This window comes from Lepisosteus platostomus, chromosome 27 (genome assembly GCF_059453375.1).
Source record: "Lepisosteus platostomus isolate fLepPlt1 chromosome 27, fLepPlt1.hap1, whole genome shotgun sequence".
Lineage (NCBI taxonomy): Eukaryota > Metazoa > Chordata > Actinopteri > Semionotiformes > Lepisosteidae > Lepisosteus > Lepisosteus platostomus.
In genome coordinates this window covers 2,101,143-2,128,821 of record NC_142637.1, presented here as the reverse complement: position 1 = coordinate 2,128,821, position 27,679 = coordinate 2,101,143, and the positions used below count along the sequence as shown (strand labels likewise).

The 27,679-nt window shown below is 48.1% G+C and overlaps 2 protein-coding genes across 4 annotated transcripts in view; both read right to left on the bottom strand.

Moving 5' to 3' along the window:
• Positions 1-558: 558 nt before the first annotated feature.
• On the bottom strand, positions 559-11,452 carry mob3a (MOB kinase activator 3A). 2 transcript variants are annotated; one of them, XM_088622040.1, is made up of 4 exons: positions 11,235-11,452; positions 8,094-8,619; positions 4,286-4,488; positions 559-3,740 (listed from the first exon to the last, which is right to left on the bottom strand). In XM_088622040.1, the coding sequence occupies exons 2-4, from the start codon at positions 8,509-8,511 to the stop codon at positions 3,711-3,713; spliced, it is 651 nt and encodes a 216-aa protein (XP_088478166.1). In that variant the 5' UTR covers positions 8,512-8,619; positions 11,235-11,452; the 3' UTR covers positions 559-3,710. The 2 variants fall into 2 exon arrangements, with proteins under 2 accessions (XP_088478166.1, XP_088478168.1); XM_088622042.1 differs by having other exon boundaries at positions 11,239-11,452.
• Positions 11,453-14,771: 3,319 nt separating this feature from the next.
• zap70 (zeta chain of T cell receptor associated protein kinase 70) overlaps positions 14,772-27,679 on the bottom strand; it is a 28,508-nt gene continuing 15,600 nt past the window's right edge. The window contains exons 2-13 of one of the 2 annotated variants that reach the window (XM_088622035.1): positions 26,098-26,957; positions 24,663-24,823; positions 23,804-23,942; positions 23,087-23,168; positions 22,190-22,218; positions 21,727-21,766; positions 20,330-20,522; positions 19,419-19,625; positions 18,821-19,013; positions 17,530-17,670; positions 17,103-17,215; positions 14,772-16,831 (exon numbers count right to left, since the gene is read on the bottom strand). In XM_088622035.1, coding sequence (XP_088478161.1) covers positions 16,711-16,831; positions 17,103-17,215; positions 17,530-17,670; positions 18,821-19,013; positions 19,419-19,625; positions 20,330-20,522; positions 21,727-21,766; positions 22,190-22,218; positions 23,087-23,168; positions 23,804-23,942; positions 24,663-24,823; positions 26,098-26,499 — 1,821 coding nt within the window. In that variant the 5' untranslated portion in view covers positions 26,500-26,957 and the 3' untranslated portion in view covers positions 14,772-16,710. The remainder of the gene's footprint in view (positions 16,832-17,102; positions 17,216-17,529; positions 17,671-18,820; positions 19,014-19,418; positions 19,626-20,329; positions 20,523-21,726; positions 21,767-22,189; positions 22,219-23,086; positions 23,169-23,803; positions 23,943-24,662; positions 24,824-26,097; positions 26,958-27,679) is intronic. The other variant, XM_088622036.1, reaches the window with a different exon arrangement.

Below are 27,679 nucleotides of genomic sequence, written 5' to 3'. Positions count from 1 at the left end.
TCAGACAAGATAGCGAAATATCTGAGCTACAGTAGAAGCAGCTGTTGCCTTTGTGACGTTTCTCTGAGGCTTAACTATGTCTGCAATTTTGTGTTGCAAAGTCCTTATGGTGGACATAGAACTGTGTTTTTCTGCCACACTCCAGTAAAGCAGATTATTAATGTTTCTAACTGGGGAAAATGACAAAAGCAGGTTTAAAAAACATTGGAATACTATGTATACAGAAACACAGATAAAGGTCTGCCTAGTAAGAATCACTTTATGTACTCTTCAGGTATTTAAGATAACCTTTAAAATGTGAAGAGACTAAATACATGCAGAGGTGTAAAATTTTAGATTTTGTAGCTAGTGGAAAACATGCTCCAACTCTTCTAATTCCAAAGGAACTGAAACTAGTTCACCAAAATGGTCTTCAAGCCAAATGTAAATGTACTTTTCCAAAGGAAGTCACTTTACACATGCAAAAAAGATTTTGAACCTCCCCCCTCCCTATAAAATTTGGAGAACCAGAGTACAGCCCAGCGAATCAACCCCTTTAGGAGAACCACAGAGACTGAATCCATTTATAAAATAGCATTTTAATATATAAAAGGGAAAATGACAACATGAAGCAAAGATTCAAATACACACATTTTGTAACACAGCTGAAAAACATTCTCCTGCCCAGGACAGGGCAACCCGAGCACAGAGCAGAGAGTCCAACAGCCTCTGTTCAAGCAGGTGTGGGCCCACGGTTCTGAAGCGCACTACAGCAGTGACAGGCCACAGACAGCAGGTGAGAGTCCCACCTTGTCCATTAAAAAGACACTTCATCTTCTAGGCGTTAAAAACCAAAAGATAAGATCCCTTTTTATAGGTCATATACAACTTCTTGTATTAGGAATTTGAGGACTGCAAACCTCCTCAAGAGCGTTTGCCTGGGCTACAGTGCTGGCTGTCAGCGATCTGTAGGCTTTCTCTGAAGCTGGTCGTCTTGTTCTCATTTGGACAGCCCTGGAAGCTCTAGAGCAGAGTGGTCTTACAGGTAAACGCAGTCTGTTTCCACTCCAAGTGGAAAAAAATGAGAGATCAGCAAGCCCTTTGAGAAAGCAATCAATGATGGAACAATTGCTTTCTAATCACTACGCCACCTTTGCTGGATAATACAGGCAGTAACAGAGTGTTCAGAGGGTGGAAGGGGGATGCTGGAGTATCAGAAATCGGCTCAGTTTCTGCTCGGGAAGAACTATTTCTAAAACCACTGGCTGAGCCGTTTCAGGTCAGGCTCAGGAAAGGAGCGCAGGAACAAGTTCATTCCACAACGGAAAGCCTCAGACTAGAAAAAGGATTAACAGCTGAACCAGCGGACGTGACTCGTTCCTGTGCAGTTCTGGCTCCTGCTTCCTCGTGACTGAAGATCATGCTGGTGACAGGGCTTCCAATTTCCCTTCCCCCGAGCCACTCCAGAGGAAAGGAAGAGTACTGCTTGGGGGCGCACAGTTTAAAAATGGTTAGTAACGGCTTTTGAGTATAAAGGCTCTTTGTAGCTCACACTGGAATGCTAGATACTGCATCTCTGCTTTCAATTATTCACTGTGCTGCCACAATGACAATCGTACCATTCTCCGTGGCCTCTTCAACCCCTTCTCGCAGTGCTCTCCACTGTACCAAGGGCTGAATACAGCAATATATTTCAAACACCATGAGCTGACTGTTTTCTTATTAGGGGCAAGTCAGCTCATAGTTGAACAGCATGCCTTTATAAAAATTGATAGAAGCTAGTGTTCAAGGACAGGTCCTGTGTAACAGGGCCCAGTGGCACGGTGCTTGTGCTTGGTACAGAACTAATGTCACTCCCTTGAAGCCTACTCACACTAAACATTTTGCGACCGAGCACCCGTCACACATACGCAAGAAGCTGGTGTTACCGGTCCAGGAGGTCCCTGAACAGGGTCACCATGGCCTCGCTGTGAACTTGAAAAGTCAATATTTCATTAGCTGCATTTGTGTCCAGGCTGGTGGAAGGAACCCATCAATAAAAACGGCTACTGCTCTGAACTAGTAGCAAGAATGTTTGCCAGAAGGAAGTGTCAGTTGTCCTTGTAAATACGTCAATAAGTTCACTATGATCAAGAAAAGAAGGAATCCCAAGCCTCGGATCTGTTGATGTGAAATGTGAACTACACAGCTGCGCACTACCCTAAGAACACTTAAAATGCAAGATGACCGAGAACCTGCTGAATGCTATTTTAGAAAGAAAACATGGAATATATTTTTTGAGGATCAACACCTCAAATGTAACAGATAGAAAATGAAAAAAAAAATATTATTGCTTAAAGAATTAAGAGTTAACCCAAGTGCATTTGTCTAAATGTTGTCTTGGGCTGCTGAAAGATCTGTCCTACAACTGGTATTCTCCCCACAGTGGTGCATGATGCAGGGCTAGGATCAGGCACAACAGCGCCCCCTACCAGGTTAACATAGCCTTGCAGCAACATCAGCCAAGGCTGTCTCTCCAGCTTGCACCCTCTCCAGAAGCTGCAGACAAAGATGCCCAGCTCTGCCCAGCTGATGTGTCAGAGTACAGGAGAGTCATTGCCAAAAACAAGAAATCCAGTGGGTTTGCAATCATATATTTGTCGACTTTACTTTTTTTAAAAGGGTGCATGCTTAAAAGCTGCAGGTACAGAATGCACCTTACTGTATATTCCTTGTCGTCCTTCCTAGCAGAGCATTCTTAACTCCAGAACACTTCAGATGGCTACTCAAACCCTTCAGTCGCCTACTGCCACTCTGGAGGAGGGCAGCACATAGTGAGCTTGTACACCAATCTGAGAGCACCAGGGAGCTGCCATTAAACAATACAGCTCATATACATCTGGTTACAGAAATGAGTCACGGCTCTCTCCCTCTCTGAAAGCGTCTTCACTACTACATTTAGGAACTCGTTAAACTCTCATTAAAGTGTTTAAACATCAACATTTTTTCTAAGTTTACAGAACTCTAGTCCATCCTAGGAGTTTCACGGTCACATTTCTACACAGTCCAAATGACTGTGCAGAGGCCTGTGCACTTGTGGACATAAGCAATCGCACCCAGGGCCTTCGCTTAATTAATCTACTCTAAATATTAATTTCATCTTGGTAGGATGGATGAGAGTTTAATAAACCTAGAACAGCTAACTGGCAAAATAGCTGTCTGAAAAACATTTACTTTCTAAGTCACTGAACAAAAATGTTTGGAGAAGGACAATTTAGCACTAGGCAATCCTTTACATGAACTTTTAACTTTGTCTTATCTTGAAAGCCTGAAACACACAACCCGTACCCCCCTTTCTGCTCTGTTAATGAACCCCAGGCTTCAGAATGCAGTGACACAATCGTAAGGTCTCATTGTGCTTCTTCAGCGAGGAACTGTCTGAAACCGAGATAATCGTACTTCTTAAAACATAAATAAAAACATGAATTGGTGGAATTCCGTGGTAGGCTCCCATTAAAAAACGAAAACTTAAAACTGCTTAATACTGAACTCTGATAAACATCTCGTCTCTACCAAGCAGAGGATTAGCAGAAATTCTCTCCCTATAAACAGACAGTATTTATAAAAATAAAATCTTTGTCTTTTTCAGTCTTCCAAGCGGTCTCCTATGAAAGCTGCTATGAAATGGAATGTATTTTCGGCTACCAACCCCCCCCAACACAGCTCAAGACGAAGGCAGGAATCAGCTGTTCTCAGTGGCAAATCCGGGACGTCATTTCTTTCTGCAAGAGGAACCCAGAGAGGAAGACAGGGTTAACTCAAGGGTGCGACGGCCGCGCCGACTGTGAGCAGATGAGTGGCTCAGGGGCGGAGTCAGCACTTCCTCTTCCTGTCCCATGAGGCTGCCGTGCCTGCAGCCACAAGGGCAGATCTGACAGGCACACGACTGGCGAACCAGATGGGCATGTGAAACAAAACACTATTCAGCGAGTCTAAAATTTGTTTAAAAAGAGCATCATTTTTGAAACCTTTTTAACTCGGGTGACTTTGAGAGGACGCAGTCATGCATTTTGCTTTTTTTTCGCCAGCACACTTCTGCACGGCCGGGCTTGCTGGCGCAGACAGGGTAAGGGTACAGTACCCTGCTCAAGGGGGCGGCCGCAGCGTTCCCACCTGGGATTCGAACCCACAACCCTCCAGTCGGGCGTCCAGACCCGTGATCGCTGCACTACACCCCCTCCTTCTCTCCTCCACTCCGTTTTCAGTCTCTGCATCTGATTTCTCAGACCTCGGAGCGAAAGAGACAAAAGACAAGAGACCTGCTCACCAGGGGCTCCAGCTCCTTGTGGTCTATGAGGTTGAACTCGGTGACAAAGTAGAAGAAGTGCTTGTAGCAGGTGTTGACGTGGGCCTCGGCCCCCATCTGGCTGACCCGGTCGAAGTGGTGGATGTAGACGTGGACAAAGACCCGGAAGAGCCGAGACAAGATCTTCTTTGCCACCTGCATGAAGGACTTGGGAAAGGGCGTACCTGTGAAGGAGAGAGTTGCACCCGATGAATAACTCGGGTACAGTTTCAGGGCTACTGAGCGGCTCACCCACTCATGGTGCTTGCTGGGGGGTGCCCGGTTGAGCTCTCCGATTCAAGCGTCCCGGGTTCGAGCCTGGGTCTCGGGCCACTAGCCAGCCGTGACCAGAGCTCACCAAGCTGCGGGGCACCATCGACAGGGCGGCGCCACGACGTTCTCAGGCTTTCCTGGCTCAAGGCAGGGCAGAGCTAGGACAAGCTGTGCTAAATACTTGTCCCCAGTCAATGAACAGACTTTAACCAGCTACTCAACTTGATCTTAGTTGGTAATTAGACAAGGTGTCAACAAAACCAATGATCACAAGGATCTCAAAGGAAGACCACATCCGAAAAAGGCTTAGTCCTATGGGTGCAAATTTTCCTTTGGCAGGATCAATGCCAGCTCACCGCTGTGCCCGATTTTTCCAGGAAGCCACCCTTCCAAGAACCGTTCAGCCCTCCTGCTGCCAGAGATACAGCGAGAGCAGCATGAAACATTAAACAGAGCTCGTCTCGTCAGGGCTCCAGTTCCACTGCGCTCCCCAAGGTCTCTCCAGAGGCCTCTTTCAAGAGACCCGCCGAACCGCAGCTCCTGTAGCCTCTGTCCGAGGAGACCCATGCTTCTCCTGGTTTGTTATTTTTTGTTTGCTTTCTCACATTCCAAATCTTGCTTTTGGGGTGATGTTAGAAATACGAAAAAAAAACAACAACAATGCAGCATGTAAAATCACCTGCCGCAGAAAACAGGGTGATTGTCTGAACACACGACAAACCCGTTTTCCTGGGAAAACGGCCAACAGGTGAAGTTATTAACCGGGCTTTTGTACTGTAGTATACTTTCAATTCAATATTATAAGCAAAAAAGTATTGAACTTTCCAGAGTTATTTTTATTTGGCCACTTCCTCTAAAACGAATCACGCACCCTGCAATCCTTTCCACTGATTTCTGGGAAGGATCCGTCTTGCCTGAATTTCAATATTCCAAGACGGCAGAAGCTGATTTCTGTAACTTTCGGATTCGGTTCAAATAAAGGTAACATTCTTGTGCAAATCTCCTCAAATTACAAAAACAAAATCTTTAAACCTTTAAATAACATCTGCACTTGACCGTACATCAACCGCGGTCTCATATCAACTTCGGAGATCATGGAGCTGTATGTGAAACCTTTATGATCCTCTAAATTCAATTATGGTCCAGTCTGACAACACCTGACCCAGAGCCCCAGCCCTGCTGCCCTGCCAGCGACACCGAGCACAGTGGGGAGTGAGTCACAGGAACTTGAAGACGAAGTAATGACGCAGAACAGTTACACAACGCAAAGTGAAAAGATAATGCAGCTGACCTCCATGAATCCGTGATTTAATCTCAGTACAGAAAAGTGCTGGCTGCAAGCTTTAGAAAAATATAACTCATTTTCAAGAAAACAAGAAATCCAAAACTTTAGGCACCTTGAACTCCGGCAAGTTCAATATATTAGAACACGAGTTATTTGTAACAAGTATCAGGGGACGGGTAGATGGATCCCTCTTCCCTCTGGATCAGAATTTCCAGTCCAGTGCCCCAGTAAAGGCCTGAGGTCCTAAGTACTGGGTCTATAAGATGTCATGGCGCTTTTGGCTAAATTCCACTCTTGGCTTGTGAAATCTGGCCTCCCTCATCATCCCCCTTCATTCAGCTGGGGGGGGGAGCTTGCTCATGTCTCTACCTGAGCTGGTGACCAGTGTCGTGGCTGCTACAGGACGCTTGACGCCCGTCACCCAGGTGGGCCTGCACTGCAGTGGAGACTGAAGTGCATCCCCTGCTGAATGCAAGGCATTAGTTTTGGGATCCTCCGTGATGAGTCTGCGATCACTCCCAGCCCCTGACGCAGGCCGAGTGCACAAGGCGTCGTGTGGGAAACCCGAAATGGCTCAAACCGGTGCAGCCTCATTCCCAGCCACCCCGCGCAGTGCTCGCTCCCGCTCCAGAGACCAGATGTATACAGCACTGCTGGATCACAAGATCAGAAGCCTACTGTAACCGGGAAGGTGTCAGACTAAGGAAGAGGAAATTGAAGATTGTACCCGTGTCTTTAAATTTCCAAAAGAACGACCCCGGTTAAGACGAAAGCACCAGGTATGCAATGTCAATTTATGATGACATCATCATCCTGTGCCAGCCAACATCCGCGCTGCTGGACAGCTGCTATATTTGCACACAGCACCGAGTCAGGCCAACCGGCACAGCCAGGCAGCTGACTGAAGCAGGAGGCAGGCCACGTGACGTTCGGCCTGATCCGAAACATGATCACAAGGCTTGACCCCTCACTGCAGCAGACTCCAGCCTGCCAAGATCACAGGAGTGGCAGACAGCGCTCTCTTCTTCAAGAGCGTACGCAGCAAGCGGTATAATTCACCCGTCAGCCTCTGCAGCTAAATCGAAGACTAGATCGATATATCTGCGCGCTAATATATGGTGCTTCCTTTGCAAACCATCTGATATAGTATTAGAAATGAAATGTAAAGCCATCAGGACTGGTGTTTTAAATGGTTTTGATTATGAAGAGACAGTCGCTCTAATTGTGATGCAACTATAGAACTGGTCCTGTCAAAGGACTCCACGCCTGTGTCATTCCAGGGTCAGTACGATTGCTGTCTGGGTACAGGGACCGCACTCCCAGCCACAGACACTTAGACCCCCAAATCCTTGCAAGATGGATTCTGAAAAACCCGAGACATATCGAAGCCATTTTTTACAGAATACCGTTCAGGTGGGATTCTGTGGCTCTTCTCTTTGTCTGGATCCATTACACGTTCAGGACAGATGCTGGAATCAGCCAGAGGTTTCCTGTACCACCCCTGCTGGACATAACCTTCTCTCTCATTCCCAGCATGGAGTTCCGAGGGGCTCTTTGTGCTGCTTTCAGCTCTGCTACTACTCTGAAACTAAAATCTCACTGACTACTGACACCTTTTATCCATCACAGAACAATAAGAAGAGTTTCCAACAGACTAGGTGAATGAGAATGACTTATTTTTGGTACAGCTAAAGTACATGGTGCATTTCAGAAGCGCTTCTAGAGAACTGCTTCAAACATAGCAGTGCTAATTTTGGCCAGTCAAGACGTAACCTGGAACAGAGGTTTATTTTCAGATGTGCTATAGAGAGGAGCGCGTCTTGTCCTATTTTCAGCGACAGAAACTGCATTTACAGAGGTTCAGTAAAAGGAAAGTTAATATTTAAGGGGACTGTAAGAGATGGCTTTGCGGACCCTGGTCAGCAATACAGCGTCTCTAGACTCGGGGCTGTCACACCAGGTGCCAGGTTAAAGGGTGGCGTCAAATTAAAGGAGTAAAAAAAAAATTTTAAAAATGTAAATATTAAAAAACTTTCAAGTGCAATTAAGAAGATGTCATCCTTCTAATTCACAATTCACAAGAGCGTATGGAGGGAATATGTCTTCGAATCTGTTTGTTTACTTTCCTAGGAATTTAAATTCACCCTGTGCTGCTGTCCCACCCCCAGCCCCACCCACAGCCTCTCCCACACGTATGACTCCGCCCCAGCCCCGCCCCCCGAGACACCTTACCAATGTTGGTGGGGAAGATGTCCTCGTTGTTGATCTGCACCTCGATCCAGTCCATCAGCAGGCTCATGTACCTGGGGGCGGGCAGGGCGGTGGGCTTCTTGTACTTGTGCTCGTCCTGCCAGCGGTACTCGTACCGGGGCCCGCCAGACATGACGGGGCAGGACTGGTCGGTGCAGGACTCGCAGATGGTGCCGTAGATGAGGTTGACGCGGTTGAAGAAGTCCACCACGTGCACGGCCACCCAGTCGTGCAGGTTCTCGCCCGCGGGCAGCTGCACGGCCTGCTTGAGGTCCAGCCCCGCGTTCAGGGAGGCCTGCGCCTTCTTGTGCAGCTCGAAGCGCTGCGTGCCCGGCTCGAACTTGCGCTTGGGCCGGAAGGTCTTGTCCTTGTTGAAGACCTGCTTGAGCGCCAGGGACATGGTGGCGGTGGTGGGCGAGAGACCGGGGCGATGGGAAGGGCGAGAGGGCGGGTGAGCCTCACTCCGATGGCGAAGGCAAACAGCTCTTCCTCGGGCTGCACATGGGACCTGGGAGAGACGGCGAGGGAGAGAGGCGGTCCCGAGTCAGAGGGCGTGATGAGCGCCCAGCCCGGTGGTCACAACGCCAAGACGCTGTACTGCTGGCGAGCAGCACGGTGGCGCAGTGGCCAGCATTACTGCCCCCAGCGCTGGGGCCCTGAGGTAAACACCTGGGGAGCTGTCTGTGTGGAGTTTGTATGTTCTCCATGCGTTTGCATGGGTTTCCTCCCTCAGCCCACAGACAAACTGGTAAATCAATCTGCTTCTGGGAAGGCTGGCCCTGGTGGGAGTGTGTGTGTGTCTGTGTGCACCCTGCCTCGTGCCTGTTGCTTGCTGGGATAGGCTCCAGCTCCCCTGTCACCCTGTGCTGGATAAAACAATGAAACAACAGGTTGATGGATGTACTGCTAGCTGGAAGGATCATTTGGAGTCAGGAGAAGGAGTTTAACACACACCGACCAATGAAGACTACACACCATTCCCAGCAGTTTCAGTACCAGTCCCAGAACTGGAAGACGGGTATAAAAGCCCTTCTGGAGCTGACCTTAAAAGTTTAGGGAGAAGAGCTGCTTTGTTCAGGCCCAAACGGAACTGATGCGACACCTGTTCAGATTCTGTTCAGAATCCTGAAGGGCTTTTTGAGGAGATAAACGTTCGCACTTGGGGCACGAGCATTTTCCTCAGGACATCAGGTGCAGGAATAAAAATGATTCTGTGTTAATGCTTTAGAGCAGACAATGCAGTCTGCAAGGGAAAAACTCACATTAAAATGTCAAAGGGGGAAGAGCTACAGTGTGCCCAAAATTCAGCTGCAGTCAATCGGGTTTCTTCTCACACAGCACTTTTCAACCACAGGGCATTCTCACTGCACCCGGCACACAGTTAATGATGCATATAAAAGGTGCAGTAAACGAAACATACAATAGGAGCCTGTATAAATGTGAAATTAAAGAATTATATTAAGAATAGAAAGAAGGCCATCAAAACCAACTACGCTTTGAAGCAAGACATCAATAAAGGCTTCCATATGAGCAGGACGTTTATTCCAGTACCAAGGGCCTACAGCTCTGTAGCAGTGTGGGGCCCGGAGCCAGCAGGACGCCGGCACTGTGGGGCCCGGAGCCAGCAGGACGCCGGCACTGTGGGGCCCGGAGCCAGCAGGACGCCGGCACTGTGGGGCCCGGAGCCAGCAGGACGCCGGCACTGTGGGGCCCGGAGCCCGCAGGACGCTTTTTTTACAGAATTTGAGGAAACTATTTCTCACCAGAAGTGCGATTTAGAGACTTGATGGGGCAAAATCTTGGGCTTGTGCTCGTTTAACCGGATATGGTTTTAAATCGAGCCACAACTGTACACCTCCAGGACATCTGGCCGGAGCCGAACGAGCAACACGAGGAGTCCGGCAGGCACAGCAGATCCCAGTGGAAGTCGAACGCGGATTTCCTGGAGCTCTGGGCTCATGGCAGGGTGCACTTACCGAGAGGGCGGGGGCTGAGGCCTGAGCCCCCGGGCCGCAGGGCGGACAGGGGCTGGATCGGGGGGGATCAGGGTCTCCGGGGCTAACACACCTGCCCGTCAGCAAGGCAGGAGACACTCCAGGCCAAGAACCAGGATGTTAAAGGCTGCCGAACGGTCCAAGAGCACAGGACGGGGATGGAGCCAGCGCCAGCAGAGGGGGGGAGATCATGAGCCTGTTTCAGCGCTCCAGCGGCATGACTGCTCCCGGCTACAGCTTCTTCACAGCAACACCCGCAGGCTGCTCGGCCGTCTTCGCACTGCTAACCGCGGGCTTGCGTTTGAGCTGCTTCACACCCGACACAAGCCACTGCGGGACTTGGTCACGCCAGGCCCACTCTGCGCAGCCTGCGTGACGCGTCCTCCCCACACGCTGCCCTGGTGCCCAGCAGGGGTCTGCTGCTTTCCACCGGCAAGAGTGACCGGTCCTTTCTTTACTCTTATCAACCTGTTTTCCCCCTCTGTGCTGTGAACGGAAGACGGATTATCAAAAGTAACTCTACTTTAGCCCTGTGCGACTTTAGTCACCCACTGGGTAGCGAAAGAGTGATGTTTTTTTTTTATGTTTAAAACAAATACGCCGATGCACGGGGTTCACAACACTCAGCGGGAGGGCGATGCGATCACAGCTCCAGTCGAGTGGGAGACGGCCACCCACCCACCCAGTGCTGCACAGTAACTCCAGCGGCGCGACCACGCCGTAGGCAGCCCGGCCACGCGTGTCGCGGGCGAGCGGGCAGCCGGCCGGCCGGCACAGCGGGTGCGTGTGCCCGCCAGCGCGAGCCGGGGGAGGTCGAGATTTCGGAAATCCACAGACAGGATGTGTTCCGGGGCGTGAAAGAAGCGCTACTTCACCCGTACGCGAGACCGGTGCATGCAGGACGCAGAGGAAAAAAAAAAACTTTTGCTTACAAAAAAAAGTCAACTGCCACAAGGCACGGAAATAAAAAAGAAAGCTCTACCTGCGAACGTCAATAATGCCAAACGAATTACCCAACACAATTATCGGCTTCCCCTTTTCCTTAGTGAGAATCAAAGAAGCATTTTAAAACAATTCTGGGTCAATACGACGTTTTCACTTTCTTTTCCTGTACTTTTTGTTTTCTCACCTACTTGGAGGCTCAGAGGGCGCCGGTCTTCCCCGGGCGACTCGCGTTCTCGTCCGGCGGCTCGCCTCCCTTGCTGCCGACACCAGGGTGCTCCTTCAGCGCAGCTGCGAGCCCGAACAGCACCAGCCGGAGTTTGAATTACGAGAGACTTTGCACAGTCTCCTTCCCCTCCGCCGAGCGCGACCGGCGAGGCCCCTCCCCGTGCGCAGCGGCTCACTTCCTCCCCCGGCACGTCACGGGCTTAAAGCGACAGCGCCGCGGCGAGGGGGGGGGCTCCCCACGGACAGCCTTCTCGGGGCTGCACTGTCCAGTCACGCACGCAGACACGGGTGATTATGTCCAAGCAGGCGCGGGCTGCCGAGGAACTGGTAAAGGTTTATCTCCTGCTGAAAGGGAAAGAGACGCAGCGTTCCGGCTGCGGAGTCTTCCTCTTCTGCACACCCGAAGAAGGCTCCACGGCCGAAACATTGAGTCTCTACTCCTTATCTTTCAGCAGAGAATTAGCCTTTACCTGGTCCCTCACGGGTGATCATCTGCGGCCGCCGCTGAGCCCGCAGGGCGTGTGATGGCGCCGCTGCGCCTTCTTGGGGAGCTCTAAGTTTCCGTCCCGGGTGCCTCTGCGGTTCTGGCCGTTAAAACAGCTCCAGCCCAGAAGAACAGAACCTGCTTAGACAGGATCTTGCAGGTCGGCCCTCTTGCAATTGACCCAGGGCGGCCTTGCAAGGTGCCTCGGACTGGAAACCAGTTCAGCGGGAGACTAACACAGACGGACTGACGTTGTCGGTTTACTGTCCTTCAAGTGATCATATGATTTGGGCAGAAAAACAGCTTGGGTGGGCCTCCTGCGAAGAGTCTGTGAATCAGGAAGATGCATTAACTAACGGAGAGAAACGCCAATTTCATCATGTACAGCAGATTAACAGTAAACTATGAGCAAAAACTAGAAGACGTACAGTCGTGCCAATACAAAATATTCACAATTCCACACCAGGAGAAGGCTCCACAGCCGAAACCTTGTGTTTCTCTTCTCTTTTCAGCATGGAATAAACCTTTACTTGTCCCATATTCACAATACTGCTAGTTTGGTTACACATAACAATGGTTGCTGCCTAGAAGTAACCATAAACTTCCACTTAGCAATAATTAATATTCAGCTTACATGTCGATGTGTCTGCTGGCAAACCCAACGGGTCCATTCAAGCAACATGCGTCTCATGTAGGACACTGTAGGTCCTGCAGCTGGACCGCTGTGAGACTAAGGGCCCCTTTTATTGGCTGAAGCCAATAAATAAACAAAGATGTGCCCCCTTCAGCTCTGGACCCCAGTGCGAGGGACTCGGCGGGCCCACGGCACCACGAGACTCAAGACAGCGCACTTCTGAGAATCACCCATTCTTCTGGACAGCACAGCCAGGCCATTCAATACTTAAATAAGCTAAACAGATTTATTTTGTCATTCTGTCCAAGAATAGGCTCTGTCATTTTATAGTGATGGTTTCTGCTTTGACGAAGATGAGAGGATCGACTCTGCTGGGGACACGTCAGCATTTCTTTTCTGAACGCCACAGGTGGTCAGCTCCTGTCCGACACGCACGTGGGCAGAACTGGAGGTACAATCACACTGGGAATCACCCTGACCACATTGCCATTCAGAGAGGACAGCAGACGTTCCCACACGGCGCGGAACGGTGTTGAAAATGACAAGCCGGGAATCTTCTGCTGCTTGGCCTTTCAGCCCATTTGGGGAAGTATTTCATTCCTCCTGCTGTGGGAAAACCCTCAGGAAAACCCCGCCGGCCTGCATTCCCCACCGAGCTTATGTCACTAACGAACCCGAGAAGCAGCTTCGTGTGCAGACCTGCTTCTTCCTGAAACAGGCACTGAGTTCCTGGACCAGAGCCCACCGGACAGCGTGTGGCGGCTGGTCGCAGCTGGAGCTCAGGTAACTGCAGGCCGAGGTCCTGGAAACTCAAACTGCTCGTGTCCTGTCTGGGCTGGGCTGTTGTAAGAGCTGCTGGGCAGGTGGACTTGCTTCTTCTCTGTCCGGCCCGCAGGAAGAACGCTGCAGGCAGGGCTTCAGAATGAGCCAAGAATACCTGATTGTCCCAGACATACAGCACTGCCTTCCTGTTCCTTTTAGAATCGGTTTTAAGACTTAACTTTTAAGGCTTCGCTCTGTTCTCTAATCCATAAACACTCTCTGGAGACCTTAATGAGCAAATGGGCCTTAAAGCAGGGCACAGCAGCCCCAGGGACCATGAGTACTCTCTGTTGGGCCTGTTTCGTCTGATGACTCTGTATTTAGATTCCAAAGCCTGTACAGGACCCACTGAACATGATGAGAAAATGTTTTGCTGATTGCTAAAAAAACAGCAAATTATTTTCATTAAAAACATTTAATGTCATCTCACCTTGATGTATTCAGATGTACAGAAGTACTGTGTGTCCAGAAAACGCTTCCCTGGGGAACAATAAAGTTTATCTTATCTTAAGCGTAACGAATCTAAATTGTGGATGAACCAATTGGAAGATGGATGGATCTAAATTGGACTTGAGCCCTCATGATGCCTGGAGGAGGACACTTCATGTGGATATTATTAAGCCTTCGAAGATCAGTAAAAGATCCTTCTCTCGCCTTGTTCTGCTTGCAGGAGTAGAGGAGAATGACTAAGCAGCAGAAAGATATACGTGTTGGCAGCTCCCTCTTGTGGACGACTGTGAAAGTACATTTTGATCTCTGTGTCGAGATTCTAGAAGCAAAGGTTACTGAATATAAGGGAAATTAAATGCCAGGTATGTGCTAAAAGCTGACACATATTGCTGGGACTGCAGGAAGAGACTACATTTTGCATAGCAGAGCTGGCGTAGAAGCTGTTTAGTGGCCTCTTCATGTTGTCCCTAACTAACCACTAGAACCTAATGTTCTCGAGACTGTAATGTTCACTAAACCCAGTTAAGCAGGTGATTCCAGTTTAGCGATATAGGTGAGACAGAAATCAGAGCACATTATGGCTGCTGTGGGTCAGAAGTGTTTGTGTTAGCCTTAACAGAGTCATCAGTTATTTTGGGTGCTTCAGCAAAGTAGTATCTCTGTCAGCAGAGATGTTAATCTAAGGTTAGCCATTTCATTTTCCTCTGCTGTCTGTTATCGGTGCTGTGACAGTGCAGGTAGTGGCCCTGGTGAAAATGATTGAAGCCCATATCTTTCTGAGGGATCTCCGCACACAAAAGAGCCACAGAGATAGGGGCTGGAAGGGCCCTTAGAATGACTTCAATGTCCAAGACGAATTTGCTGTATATACACCTTGTTAATTCTTACAAATGTATCGGGTGTTGTCATTTTGTGTGGGGTGTTTTAATTTCATGTTTTGAAAAGTGAATACAAAAGTGAAAAGTGAGGGTGAAAAAATGATTTAAACTTTCAGGAAGTAGCTGGAAAATGCTTATTTGGTCTTTGAGCTTTACACTTGCTTACTCTAAGCAAATACTGTATACACACAGATCGCCTTGGCTCTATCATACAACACTGGAGAGAAATTAAGAATATTAAAACAGTAAATTATCTTTATTTAAAAAACAACAACAACAGAATTCCCTTCCAAGGCAAAAATACATAAAGACAGGTATTAAGGAAGTAATGACAGACATGTAATTTGTATTTCTCAAAAAAAAAAGTTGAAATCTTAAGGCTTGCCATGAAAATATGCAGCTCACAGACAAATATGTGCTACTGTAAACAGGGCTTTGATAATCATCGCAGTAAAAATCAAAAGTCTAACAGGTACATTATCAGCCTATCAGACTCAATCCATCACAAGAAGGAATGAAGACAGTCAAAGTGGCTTGGATAATAGTTGGTTAAATGTAGTTTAAAAGAAAAGCACCTCGTCCTCTCTCGCCTGTGCAAGGGGCTGGCCTGCAGGCCTTCTGTGTGGCGACAGTGACTGTGGGGCCACAGGCCCCCCGTCCAGCTGCGGGGGCAACATGCTGCTGGACCTCCTTCAGCGAGACCTGCGCGGGCGGCTCCACTGCCCCAGGTGGCGAGAATGAAACACAGGAACCGAGAGGGGTTTTAGTTTGAAGAAACACCAAAACAAAGCGGAGAAGAGGGAGGTGTTTTTCCTGTTTCCTTTGGCTGTGCTGCACAGGGAATTCTGGTTTTTCTACCAGTTTGAGGACTAATGGTCTTGCATAAATGTATAATCCTCTTAACAATACTCTCTGCTCTCCTGTTTCAGTTTCAGTGTTGCTCTACTGGAACATGACTCATTGAATTGCATGTGGAGATGTGGCCCACTGTTAAGGGTTACTGTGAAATAATGGCCTCACAGCCAATTATTTCTTGCTTTCTAACATGCTGTCCCCTGCCTTTAGTAAAACACAGTATTTATCAATACCTGAAAGGAAGTCTCTTGCTGGCGAATTATATCAGCTTTAGAACTGATATCTACAGATCCTAACAGGGCTTCTTTGTTGTCCAACACAGTGCAGAACTAAAATACTTGTTTTTTTTCTACCCATAAGAGAAATTAATTCTTAACACGTATGGAGCAGATACTCCATTCAGACCATAAAAATCCCTAAGTGACCTGGAGTATTCTGGATTTATAAAAGCAATTTTATAAAGTTGCTTTTATAAATAAACTCTTATTTCAACTCCAGTTGTATCAGCATAAAAAGACAATATCAAAGTTGAATTATGCATGTACAGCTATTATAATTACAAACAGCTTTATACTGTTTAAGCTAAAGAGCTTCTCACTGAAGTTCACAAGATCTAAATTATTTAGAAAGACAAAAAAAACTGTCAGGAACAGAAAACATTCTTCTCCAAAGCTTGTGCAAGTATTAGTTTGCCCAAAGCTCTATTGAGAGGCAGTTTGGACCTGGTTTTCTCTGTAGGCAAGACTGTGGTCCAAAAGCCAATCTGATTCATTTTCTAGCGGGTGGGCAGCCTGAAGTTTTCCTACAGAGAAGACAAGGACTGTTGTGTCTTGTCTATAAAAAGGAGTCTCCATGCAGTGTCTAGGGTGCTTTTGGAAAACTATTTTGAATAAAAAAAGCACAGGGCAGAATGTTCACTGTGAGGAAAAAAAAACACGAATGTTGCTAAAATGTTGTGCAAGACATCATGTGTGTGCCCAGCTCTGTGCACAATAAAGCCCGTGTCCCCGCCTTGTCAGATAGAAAGATTAGGATTTGCATGAAACAGTCCTAGAGCAGGACAAAGCCTTTTGTTTTTCCTGGTTGATGAAATGATCCTGCCGGTCGGGTCTGCATGGCTCACTGCGCCAGACAGCTCTTCTCCCAGGACAGGTGAGCGGCAGACGTCCTCGGCTCTGCCGTCGCAGCCCATTGCTAGAACTGCTCCTCGCCGATCCTGCAGGGGGGTTAGGAAGGGAGCGCTGGGATCCGGGTTCTGCAATGCAGCTGCACGGCAGCACCACGGCTGCCCCCTCCCCCCGGCCCCCCCGGCTCAGACGGCGACCTCTGGGGGCTTCTCGGTCGGAGTGGCAGGCGTCGTCTTTTTCGATATGGAGTAATAGTACTCCCGCATCCTCTCCTCGACAATCAAAAAGCCAGGCCGCTCCTCGTGTCTGGGAAGAAAGAAAAAAAAGACAGCATCGGAAAATATTTTTATTTTATTTTTATAAAAAATATTTTTTCGATTCTGTCAAATCAATGGGGCACGTCCATTCAGTGCAGCAACTAAAGTCACCATGCTAATCCCAGGAGCAATACTGCCTTCACACGGCATGTAGGGATTTTTAAAGGACTGTGCAGGATATGAGAAGGACGGGATGTGGAGGAGGAGGATCTGGGATGGACGTGGGACCACTGGAGCTGGCCTGTGCTCTCGGCTCTTACTTGTAGATCCAGCAGTCTTTCATCAGGGTGTACATTTCTTCTGGACAGACAGATGGACAGTCCATTCGGTTTCCTGCTTCAATGAAGCTGATCACTTCCGGGCCCTTCATTTTCTAGAACAACAAACCAAGGAGTATGTATTTGTACACCTACAATGCTGAAGATATATGGGGTTGGAGAACTGAAATGACCAAAGTCACTCGAACATTATAATTACCACATACAATGTCATTGATATCCCTGATAGTACTAATGTACTAATGTATTTACTACACTTCATACAGTAGAACAATTTATATTTAATAAATGAGTGCATACCTCTGTCTCAGAAGGATGGTCTATATAATGTTATATTTTAATTAATTCTGGAATCTACTGTTTAAGAGACTTCTTACAAATTATTTCTAAACCATGTGCTCAGTCGTACCTTATAAGGCTTCTGTCCGTAGGTGAAGGCCTCCCACATGGTGATGCCGAAACTCCACACGTCGCTCTTACTTGAGAACTTGTGGAAGTTGATACACTCCGGGGCGTACCACTTCAGGGGCCACTTTCCAGCCGTACGAGCCTGCAGACACAGGGCAGACACACTCAGAAACGGCACCTCCATTCCCACATCCGTGACTCGGCTGCGGAGCGACCTGTGCCAAAGTGGCCGTGGACTCATTGAAAAGAGCAGCTCTATGAGTGTAGCACACCCCGGGTGAACAGAAAGGCTCTCTGTAGAATTAGTCACGTCTGCGAGGGTGATCAAGGGTGAGATCTAGCTTGCAGCCAGACTGCAGCTGGGAAGGAACACCAAACTGGCCGTTTGCTATGGCAGAGGGTCTCTGACCACTTGGGATGAGCTGGGAAGCAGAGAGAGTTACCCTCTGTAAAGGACTTCCTTCTTGAGCTGATGCACGGGCCTGTGGGACTCCTGGCTCACTGGTCTGCGCCGGACAGGTGGAGCGTAGTATCTCAACATTTTCCATCCCATGACGCGCTTAGATAAATATGAAACTTTTGCGGCAAACTGCCCCCCTCACCAAGCACATAATTATTAAAATTAGAAACAAAACCTATTTCAATGTTTAATCTGAGTTTGTCTTCCTACTCTGTAAGGAATCGATTATTGCTCTCAGTCACTCTCAGAAGTTCTCCATTTTAGTTTTTTATGGCTGTCAAACTTGCAAACCCTTAACTTGCACGGCGGTTGTGAGAAGCTAGTCTAGGAGAGTGTTTTAACTCTGGGCGCTGTGGTGTAAGTCAGGTGGGGGAGCTAGATCGTGAAAGGTGTCTAGGCCTACAGGAGTAAAGAGAGAAGGGGAAGAGAAGATCTTGAGAAGGAAGGAAGTCCTCTCTGTCCGTCCTGGAAGGGAAGCAATGAGGGAGCTCGGATTCTGGGGGCAGGGGGTTAATAAGTCATGTGACACAGCCAGCGTGAGTCGAGTGCAGTGAGGTCACTATGGACCAAGGGGATTGCTTTCTCACAGTCTCTAACCATCTGTGTGCCAACTCTTACAAGGCTTCATGTTTGCTGGAACGTGTTTCCCTGCCGGTCTTGTCATTTTGTTATTGTCTTGAATATTTAAGGATTTTTTAATCCAAATTTTTTATTGTTCTGTTCCCCATGGGTAAATGTCTGATATTGTCCAATTCCACTGATCCTCTGTCTTTGCTTGGACAGACTGAACACTTCACCGTGCAAGAAAGCGTTTCTCAATCGGAAATCCCACCTTGTAATAGTTGTCGTCGGCGCCCAGGGCTTTGGAAAGGCCGAAGTCGCTGATCTTGGCATAGTGCTGATTGACCAGCAGGACGTTCCGGGCCGCCAGGTCCCGGTGCACGAAGTTCTTCTGCTCCAGGTAGAGCATCCCCAGAGAGACCTGGTGCATGAGCTCCACCACGTTCTCCACCGAGATCTGCTCCCTGTGCCGGAGGAGGAGAGGGAGAAGGTGGACACGGCGTTTTGAAGGCAGGAAAGAGACCAGTAGAAAAAGAGCACGATTTGTGATCTATTTCTGGATCAGTGAGAATTGTGATGAGCAATCGTTTCTTTGCGGCTGCGTTTGAAAATAAATGGACAACACTGATGAATCATAATAATGTTAAAGATTCAGAAGCATTAGGCAGATGGAACGTGATCCTGGGATACGGGAAAAAATATGGTGCTTGTTTTTTGGAAAATGTGATGCCATTTTCCAAATGCGTAGGGGAAATGGGGGGAAAAGCCCTTAGCCGAAACCACTTGTTATTGACTATTATTATCAGATTCTCAGTAATCCCAGAGCCCGTCCTCCAGTGCAGTAGGAGTGTGGGTAGCGGGGCTCTTACTTCCTGGAGGACAGGAACTTGTTGAGTGGGCCGCCAGGTGCCATCTCCATGACCAGCATGAGGCTCTCGGCCTGGCAGATCCCTATCATGCGCACGATGTAGGGGTTGTCCAGCTGGTGCATGATCTCAGCTTCCTTCATCATCTCGTCCTTCACGGCCTTCTCGTTCTCGCTCTTCAGCACCTTGATGGCCACGTCGATTTGCTTCCTGCGGAGCACGACACAGCATTCTGAGACAACCAGCGCTCACATGTGGAACACGACTCAGCATTCTGAGACAACCAGCGCTCACATGTGGAACACGACTCAGCATTCTGAGACAACCAGCTGTCACATGTGGAACACGACTCAGCGTTCTGAGACAACCAGCGCTCACATGTGGAACACGACTCAGCGTTCTGAGACAACCAGCGCTCACATGTGGAAAACGACTCAGCATTCTCAGACAACCAGCGCTCACATGTGGAACACGACTCAGCATTCTCAGACAACCAGCGCTCACATGTGGAACACGACTCAGCATTCTCAGACAACCAGCGCTCACATGTGGAACACGGCTCAGCGTTCTGAGACAACCAGAGCTGAGGTGTGGAACACAACTAAATGAGAATGAGAATTTAGTCGTGTTGCACAGGACTGGGTCGTGTGGAAGACCTTCAGGTGGCTCGTGAAGACCCACTTACACAGCAGAGCATTAACTGGAGAAATCTGAGTTTCTCCAGTAACTGCTCAGGGGTACAACAGGAGCGTCTCACCTGGAAAGAAGTGAGAAAAAAGTAAAGTAATGTCGTAGGCGGTTAATGTCAAACTGTCATCCAGGTAAAGAGCAGTGTCCCAGTGTCCCAGTGTCCCAGCTCGCTCCGGGAGATTTCTCTCCAGCTCATTTTTCCCCACGGGGAAAGAGCCACTCACTTCCTCATCTTGTAGACGCCCTTCTTGACGCAGCCGAAGTTGCCCGAGCCGAGCTCCACCTCGTCGATCATCAGCTGCTCCCTCTTCAGGAACAGCTTCTTGTCCTTCAGCTCCTCTGGGTCGCTGTAGGGGCTCTCGTACACAGAGGTGTCCATGGGGGTGGGCCGCTGGGGGGCTCCCAGAGCCAGCGGGGCTGCGGGGGCACAGGGAGAGAGCTGGTGAGCATGCAGTGGAAGGCGAGAGCGAAGTGGGGCGGGCACGCAGTTACCAGTCCCCACAGCCTGGCCTGGTGGCTCTTTTCTGGCAGGGGGGTGTTTATTGGCGAACTGCAAGGCTCTGTGGTTTATAGAGGTTGACGATGGCAACCTCTGATGATATCTGATCTTATCATGTGTGAGTTGAAGCTGTCAGCTCAATATGTGTAAAACTTTTTTGGGTTGATTTACTTTGCCAAGGTCTCTTCTTTCTAAGTGTGCAGGTCAGAACTGCTGTTCTCCAAAACTCAGAAATTGTCCCAGGTTTCTTCTGTCCACCACCCATCATGGACAATTGATTTGAGTTATAAAATTGGAGTGTACAGATACTGTACAGAATACATGTAAGGTACATACAGAATGCTATAAAAAACGTGCAATAGTACATTTTGCTTTTGTAAGCTTCTCAAAAGGCTTGGGAACTTCATAAGAGAGGCAATGAAATTCAACAACACCAAAACACTCTTCTTACATGGTTTGAGGAACCTGTGGGTTTTTTGTTGATGTAGTCATTCTGTGGTAGGGTCACTTACATCCTGCAGCAGTTATTCTGCGACAGTTATGCGAGATCTTGTGCTTCCAAATATTGCCCATTCAAATTCTATCCCACAGTTATAATGCTAGAGATTTGACATGCAAATGAAGTGATTAAAGTTCTTGCATCATGTCTTGAATTAACAGTGGTGCTAGAGTCAGAGAAGGTGTATACTTTTTGTCCTTGATTGGCAGTAAGAATCAAACTTTTCATGTTACTTTTTTCTTCATATCCAGGCGAACTGAGGCCTGTGGTTTGTACTATTTTTATCTTTCCTTCTCCTATTAAAAGGCCTTTTAAACCCACAGAAATTACCAGGAGCATTGTGAGCAGCCCTTTAACTTCTCAGATACTGTTTGTAGACTGAATTATGCATACTACTGCATGAAATTCTGTACGTTTATTATTCAACACAATGCACACAATTGTGTAATTATTTTGCTTCAATTAACCCACAGCTGATATAGAAACTGCACAGAATATTTATCTTTTTATCACAGGCATCAAGTTCTCAGCATAACAAAAAAAAACTTTTACTTAACAACCTTAATACTACATTGCTTCCACTTGTGCATAAAACACACAGAGCTGTAATGTTAGAAGCTCACCTTTGGGTGGCGGTGTGTATCCATTTGCTCCCAGTTTTCTCTGTAAGAGAGAAGAGGTTGATATAATTGTGCTCACATACAAGAACATGAACCAGGTCTACTTAACACGCAGCCTCTGCACTCTGTTTCACTGCAGTACTTTGATGCAACAAGCTCCTTAGTTGCTATATTGATTCCGCCAATTATCAATTAAATAACTGAGGAGCTGACTGGAGCAAAAACCTGTGATGGAGTGGATTCAAAGTGCCACGGGTTTCGTAGCTCTTATACAAACTGGGCATTTCTATAGCTCCTGATCTACAGTATTTGCTTTTTTAAAAGTTAAATACTGACAACCGCTCATCACCCGCAAATAAAGTAAGCACTTAAACATTGGTTTGAAATATAAGCAACTGCTATACGCACGGCTTAATTTGTTACGTGGAAGAAAACTGCCACAGAAAGAGAAAATTACGATACTCACAGCTGATGGAGGCACTGGAGCTGCCTGGGCTAAAAATGACAAAAACAATCAAATCAGTGCTCTTCCAGGGCAGTAGAAGCCCCTGATCTATTGTCAACAGGGCAGTCTTGAAACAGCAGGCAACAATAACCTTCTGGCTGGAAATTACTTGTCACAAGTATTCACATTTACCATTATCTGGATTCTCTGTTGTTTTATTTATAACCGTCTCTGAATGGTCATCAGATTGTCTCTGTTTCCTTATTACAACACATTTCTCTTTCTCCGCATCATTAACTAAAATAAACTCTTGGTAGACGCTTCTGGTAACCTAGTGAGGCTCAGCGCCGTTCTACTTGAAAAAGTTGTTGAAGACAGTTTTTTTTTCCCCACAAAAAGCTGCAGGGTCTTATGCCAGTATTTGTACAATTAATTCTGTACAGGCACTCCATGGTTATGTGACATTCTGTCCACCCCTTTTTCTAACCAATTTAGCCAGTTCAGAAATCAAGTATTTCTTTCTTGATTAAATGGAGTTTTCTCAGCTAATATTTAAAGGGAGATGGAAAGATAGACAATTCTAGAACAACAAAAAAGAAACAATCCATACAGAAATAACTGTGGATTTAGCATGTAATGTCAAGTAAGGATTATTTTATGCATCGAATTTATATTAGTTGATCATTACAACTAATTTTAATTATATCAATGTGAAGTAGCACCCCTCCCTTGCGCTAGGGAGTTTTTAAAATACGGTCGAATAGCTTTATAAAAAGCGGGTTTTAATCATCTGCTTCAAAAATGAGTTTATACACACTTGAGTACAGGCCTTGGTCCTACAAAGCTTTTCATCACAGAAACGTGTGCAGCGTTAAACAGACGGAGCCACCCAGCTCCGGAAAAGCTCTCGACCAATACCTATGGTGCAGTTGGGACTGATGCAGGGCTCCCGCAGTGTGTAGACAAGACCATCGGGTTTGAGTTTGAGATATTCCACCAGCTGCGAATTAGACATGAAGAAGAACTTCAGACGGCTCAGCCAACGAATACCTATGTTAATAAGTAAACCGCACCCAAACCGCCTACCCCAAACCCATAATCCCCCTTTATTTCTTAATTTCAGGACAAGAAGGTTTTAAATTCGTCATAGACTCAAAGAAGCAACACCTCCACTGTGTACAATGGCAGCAGGCACCACTATATAGTACGCTGACCACCCGGCCTGTAATTCTGAAGAAATACAACTTTCAGATCTCTGTGTCTTTGCAACGGACTTCCTGAACACATGTGGCTTGATGATTAGATCATGTAGGCTGTTACGTCTTTGCCAATTCCTATAATTGATCAGAATAGTTCAAGATCTGATCAGTGTTATTTGTTGGGAAAGAGCGTACAACTTCAAAATAAAATGGATTTAAAAAATACAACTAGTGGCAGTAAATGCATATGAAGTGGAATTTTGTTGTTGTAAGATGCTAAAACAGCACTGTCTGTTGTGATCCGGGGTCAGAAGCTGTTCTGTATCGAGGTCTCTGGGAGATGTGGTACCACATGGTGGTGCCATGTCCTGGACTGCTCTGGGTGTCCCTCCTTCACTGTGTCAGTTCACTGATTAGGGAAGCCCGGTTACTATACCTGCCACACTGTGTCAAATTTGGTCCCTTCCGGCATGGAGTATTTCCCAGATTTATCCTGGATGATCTGATAATGGTAAGCTGTTTTTCCATATATCATGGACAAAGCAAAAGTTCCCGATTCATCCCGGTCCCTCACTCTGAGAAAACAAGTCAGTAAAAAAAAACAAGCACATAAAAACTTTTTGTTGTTTTCATTTAACATTCTTGGGGTTTCTTCCTAGTAAACCCGGTATGGTATCCATTTTTTGTAAGTGGAGAGGTGTGTGTGTCTTTGGCCTGAAAACATGAGGTGGATGGGTTTTAGACACAGGGTTGTTATATCTTTGAGTTGTTCGTGAACATATAATAAAGATGGCTTGATGATATTATTAATTAATTAGCTACTGGAAATGATAGCACGCACTGGCCTTAACTTCAATGCCCTTACAGTCTGTAGCAGAATGGATGAATTTGTAGACTGGTCTCAGTGTACGCCGTGCATGAATGTGTTTGTGTTTTGCACTCACCAATAGTTGAGCTAGTGTGACCTGCTGTCACCTGCTGTCACATTACTAAGGGGAAGCAGCTGAAGTAGCGCCATTTCGCCCTGCTCTTGTATGAAATGCCTGGTGGAGACTGGCATGGCGGTTGTTACTACGTTGAGGGACGCCAAGACTATATTTCCAGATGAGGATCAGGCCCTTTAAAAGGTGCTCACTGTTCCCTTGGCTATGGTTTCTGTCTGCTGTCAAAGCAGAGCTCCTGCACAAACCCTGCAGGGCTGTGGCTCTCCAGGATTGGGGTTGAAGTCTCCCCAGACAAGGGAGTGACCACAGAGAGGGAGGTAAAGGGGGTCACGCCCCCGAGGTGAGGCTCACAGGAATTTGCCGTCGGGCTGCACCCCCGAGTAGAGCCGCCGCTCGCCCTCCAGGCGCGGGATCTTGCCGTGGTACCAGGGCATCTTCTCGTGGGCCGTGGTGGCGATGAGCTTCTCCAGCTGGGGGGCCTGGCTGATGATGGCCTGCTCCATCGCTTCCCCCTGCAACGACACCAGAGCCGCTCACAGAGCCCCCGCCATCCCCATCGTCAAGCTGAGCCCACCGGGGCAGAGCTGGGCCTGGGAGGGCCCCACAGCTGCTGTTCCCTGAACCCACCCGCCGTCCTTCAAAATGTGCCTTTCATCTGTCTCACTGCCTTTACTGCTTGTGCAGAGCCCGCTGTGTTCACCCTGTGTGCAGGGATCTGTGGTAAACGTCACTCTGTAGTGCGGAATTGTCCCTACTCCTAGAGGAGCCCATCAGGCAGCTGGACGTGTCCATTTCTGCACGGTATCATCTTCACATCGACATACATACTTGTGGGACTATAGAAGGAACTAGTCATCCATGCAGTTGAAGCCAATATCCTGGCGTTCTTGAGGAAACAGCTGGATGAGGTCCTGGGATCAATTATCCTTGCAACTACGAAACAGGCTAAAGGAGCTGAATTATCTTTTCTCGTTTGTATGTTCTTATAATTTAAGTTTGTGATTGATCAGATTTTCTATGCTTTGTTATCTGTTTTGCTTTTCCAGACACCTGGATAAGGGCGTCTGCGAAGCAAATAAATCACAGATAATAGCGCTGCGCAGTGATGATTCAGATGCACATGTGGGACATTTTTGGGTTTTGATTCCAACTTTGCTCTTAATGTCTTATATGAATCAGCTTGTGATTGTACTGGACTTAATTTCCTCAGTGTTTCTAAAGACACTGTGGAAGGTGATCACTGCTCTAGTGCGCCTCTGTAAGACTCATCTTAAAATCAAGGCTGTCTGTTTTTCATGTTTATGGAAATTGTATATATGCCATATGCTTGGATCGGATAATAACATACTGCAACATTTCACAGTAAAACAGAAACAACAACTGCTGTTAACTGGGAATCAATTTCAATTAACGACACGTCATCTGCATAATTCCCTGCTGCGTGATAACGGGCAGATAAAACTGCACGAGACACATTTCATTCTGCCCACGGTCAGCGCACAATGGCGCCGCTCCGATCTACATTAGCAATTTCAAGGCTGGTTAATAAGTAAAAGAAATTGAAGAACACCTGGAATTAAAGGAAAGAAATCGGCTGCATTGCCTCCGTTCAAGCAGGACTGTTAAAAACAACGCGGATCACTTCTTTGTGTGACTTTTCTTTTCCACAGAGGGAGAGCTCCCAGCCCCTTTCCACTGGAAGGGCTCCAGAGGGGGAGGGATTCTGGGAAAGACTGAGCGAGCCCGCAGCGCCCCCCCCCCCCAGAGAGAAAGCAGCCCCTCTCACCTCCAGGTTCCAGGTGTGCCGGACGTACTCGCGCAGCATGTTCTCCCGGAGGCTGTCGAAGACGCCGAGCTTGGGGTCGACGCCGGGCGGGCGCAGGCAGGGCTTGCGCAGGGTGCAGACCAGGCCGTCGGGGTCCTTGGAGTAGTACTCGCAGAGCTCGGCGGGCCCGCAGTGGGGCTTGCCCCCGGCGATGGCGTAGGTGCCGTTCAGCTGGCGCTCCACGGGGTAGTGGTGGAACTGCACGTCGCACACCATGGACAGCACGTAGCCCCCCAGGCTCCTCAGGCACTGGCGCAGCAGGAAGAGCCCGTCGGACATGCCGGCCAGCTTCAGCACCTCCTCCGCCTCGGAGCGGCTGATGCTGCCGTAGAAGAAGGGCAGATCGGCGGCGGGGTCCGGCATGGCGGCGGCGGGACAGCCACCAGAGGGGGTCTTCTTTCAGCGATGCTCGGGACACGCGAGGCTGCCGGGAGCACAGGACAATCGAGTCGGTCGAATCTGCGCCTCTCGACTGAAATTAGCGACGGTCGGTTTCGCCCCCCTGCAGCCCCGCAGGGGTGAAAAGGTCGTTCCCAATCCTCGGGCTCTGAAAGCTGGAATGGGCTGGCGATTTCCGGTCAATCGGCTCAAGAGCTGACTCAATCAACTCGGGATCAATCAACTCAAGAACTCAGGAACGTCAGAGTGCAGGCAGAGGGAAATCCACAAGGCCCGCTTTGTCTCTCCAGGACCGATATGGAGAATCACTCTTAGCTCCCAGAGCAATGGTTTCTCAGACCGAAGACCAAATCGTGAGACCTCGTCCGCGGATGATAAGGACTCGCCCCTTCGTCGTCTCGTGCGTTAATGGAAATTTCTAGCTGTTGCGGAAGAAACAAGATCGTGTGGGCGGCGGTTAAGGCTGTTGAGATTGTGAGACTGCGCTGTTTTGCTGGTTTTGTGCGACATAAATAAAAAAACAACCAAGTGGCAGCGCAAAGTGGCCGCCATCGTCTGGTTCATAGCAGCCAGCCATGGCGTTCCCCTGGTTAAAGCTAAGGAACATGTTCTCTTGGATAACGTGGTGAATTTCCCTGAAGAAGCTCAACAATACCTAGGAAATCTGTATTAAAGGCGGTATGGGCATTTCTCGGCCACTGCTTTTCTGCCGTATAGTGAAGCACAGCAAAGCAAATGGGTGGCAGAAGCTTTAGGAAGGATCTGCACCCTACTGTGCGAACAAGTGTTAAACAAGTGCCACACAGTTCCACTCCCAGCTGGGCAGTAGGGATTGATTAGGAAAGAGAAACGTCATTCCCACCTGCAGTGATCACCTACTGCATTCGCAGCTCAACCCCCCTGGTGTTGCTCTTTACTTCCTGAAGCAAGACTCAGAGTGAATACGTCCTCAAAATGGGTGATGCTGCAAATTCGCGGGTGACGCAGACACTGCTCTGTGGGCTGTGGCGAGAGAGAGAATGTTCTGGATAGGCAGTACTTTAGGGGACAGCGGGGGGGCTAAATGAAAGGAAAATTGTGTTCCTCTGACAAAAATGTGAAGTCTTTTCTTGCGTGTGTTGCGCTCTGTGCCTGGGTCCTAACC

What these genes read in the sequence shown, in the direction of transcription:
- mob3a (XM_088622040.1), bottom strand. Translation starts at nt 8,511, where the DNA reads ATGTCCCTGGCGCTCAAGCAGGTCTTCAACAAGGACAAGACCTTCCGG. An exon ending in CATCTTCCCCACCAACATTG is followed by an intron (nt 4,489 to 8,093) that starts GTAAGGTGTCTC and finishes TCTCCTTCACAG; the next exon opens with GTACGCCCTTTCCCAAGTCC. An exon ending in ACAAGGAGCTGGAGCCCCTG is followed by an intron (nt 3,741 to 4,285) that starts GTGAGCAGGTCT and finishes TTCCTCTTGCAG; the next exon opens with AAAGAAATGACGTCCCGGAT.